Source organism: Trichinella spiralis (genome assembly GCF_000181795.1).
Source record: "Trichinella spiralis strain ISS 195 chromosome Unknown Scfld1523, whole genome shotgun sequence".
Classification (NCBI taxonomy): Eukaryota; Metazoa; Nematoda; class Enoplea; order Trichinellida; family Trichinellidae; genus Trichinella; species Trichinella spiralis.
In genome coordinates this window covers 1-761 of record NW_003528462.1, presented here as the reverse complement: position 1 = coordinate 761, position 761 = coordinate 1, and the positions used below count along the sequence as shown (strand labels likewise).

The following is a 761-nucleotide window of genomic DNA, read 5'->3' as shown; positions in this document are numbered from 1 at the left end:
GGAAAACCAATACGACAAAGACTTACGGCCCAATAAAATGAAAACCAATACGACAAAGATTTGACGGTCCAATAAAATAGCGTGGGAAAAGACCAATAAGAGAAAAGTGGGACCGAGTAAAACCACCCCGAGTGTAATGTATCACAGTAATGTGAGCGGTAGATCTGACCTACAGGCTCTTTTCATAGCCAGTTTCATTGGACGAGTCTCGTTTGTAAATAACGGCTGGCGTGAGCTAAAAGAGACTCCGTCGAGCAATTGGAAAATTCCATGCCAAGCATTCATGTTCGCGTGAGCTAAAAGAGACCATCGACCAATTCTAAATTCTATATCTACCAATCATGTTTGGCGTGAGCGAAAAGAGACTATGCGATTAAATTTTCGACGAAATGCGAAGCGACACACCGCCACACTAGTATAAAAGTAGCCGTGGCAGGCGAGCGAGCGCAGTTCTCGTTTGACGTTGTGTTCAGTGCGGTTGTTTCGTTGCGCCGTTCATTTGTGCGTGTGTGTGTGCAGGCGTGTTTGTGAGAATGTTTTTTTAATGATGATTTCATCCTGCGTATTACTCTAAATATATGCGCAGTGGATGGGTTCCACCCGAAAACGGCATGTGGTGGTATGATGCTGGTTAATCCATTAATGTATATCGAATGGTGGAGAACGCCACTAAAGTGTTTCCGTCATTGAACAACATCCATCACTATAATAAGAAAAAAATCCAGTCGTCCGCATAGTTCAATGAAGACAGATACGTCTCA

The 761-nt window shown here is 43.4% G+C and overlaps 1 protein-coding gene across 1 annotated transcript; it reads right to left on the bottom strand.

Moving 5' to 3' along the window:
- Window positions 1-141: 141 nt before the first annotated feature.
- Window positions 142-669, bottom strand: Tsp_14345 (conserved hypothetical protein; the record flags this gene model as incomplete). The annotated part of the gene is made up of 2 exons (XM_003369770.1): window positions 142-319; window positions 406-669. Coding segments are annotated over 2 exons (442 nt in total), but the record flags the coding sequence as incomplete, so codon positions are not given.
- Window positions 670-761: the final 92 nt, after the last annotated feature.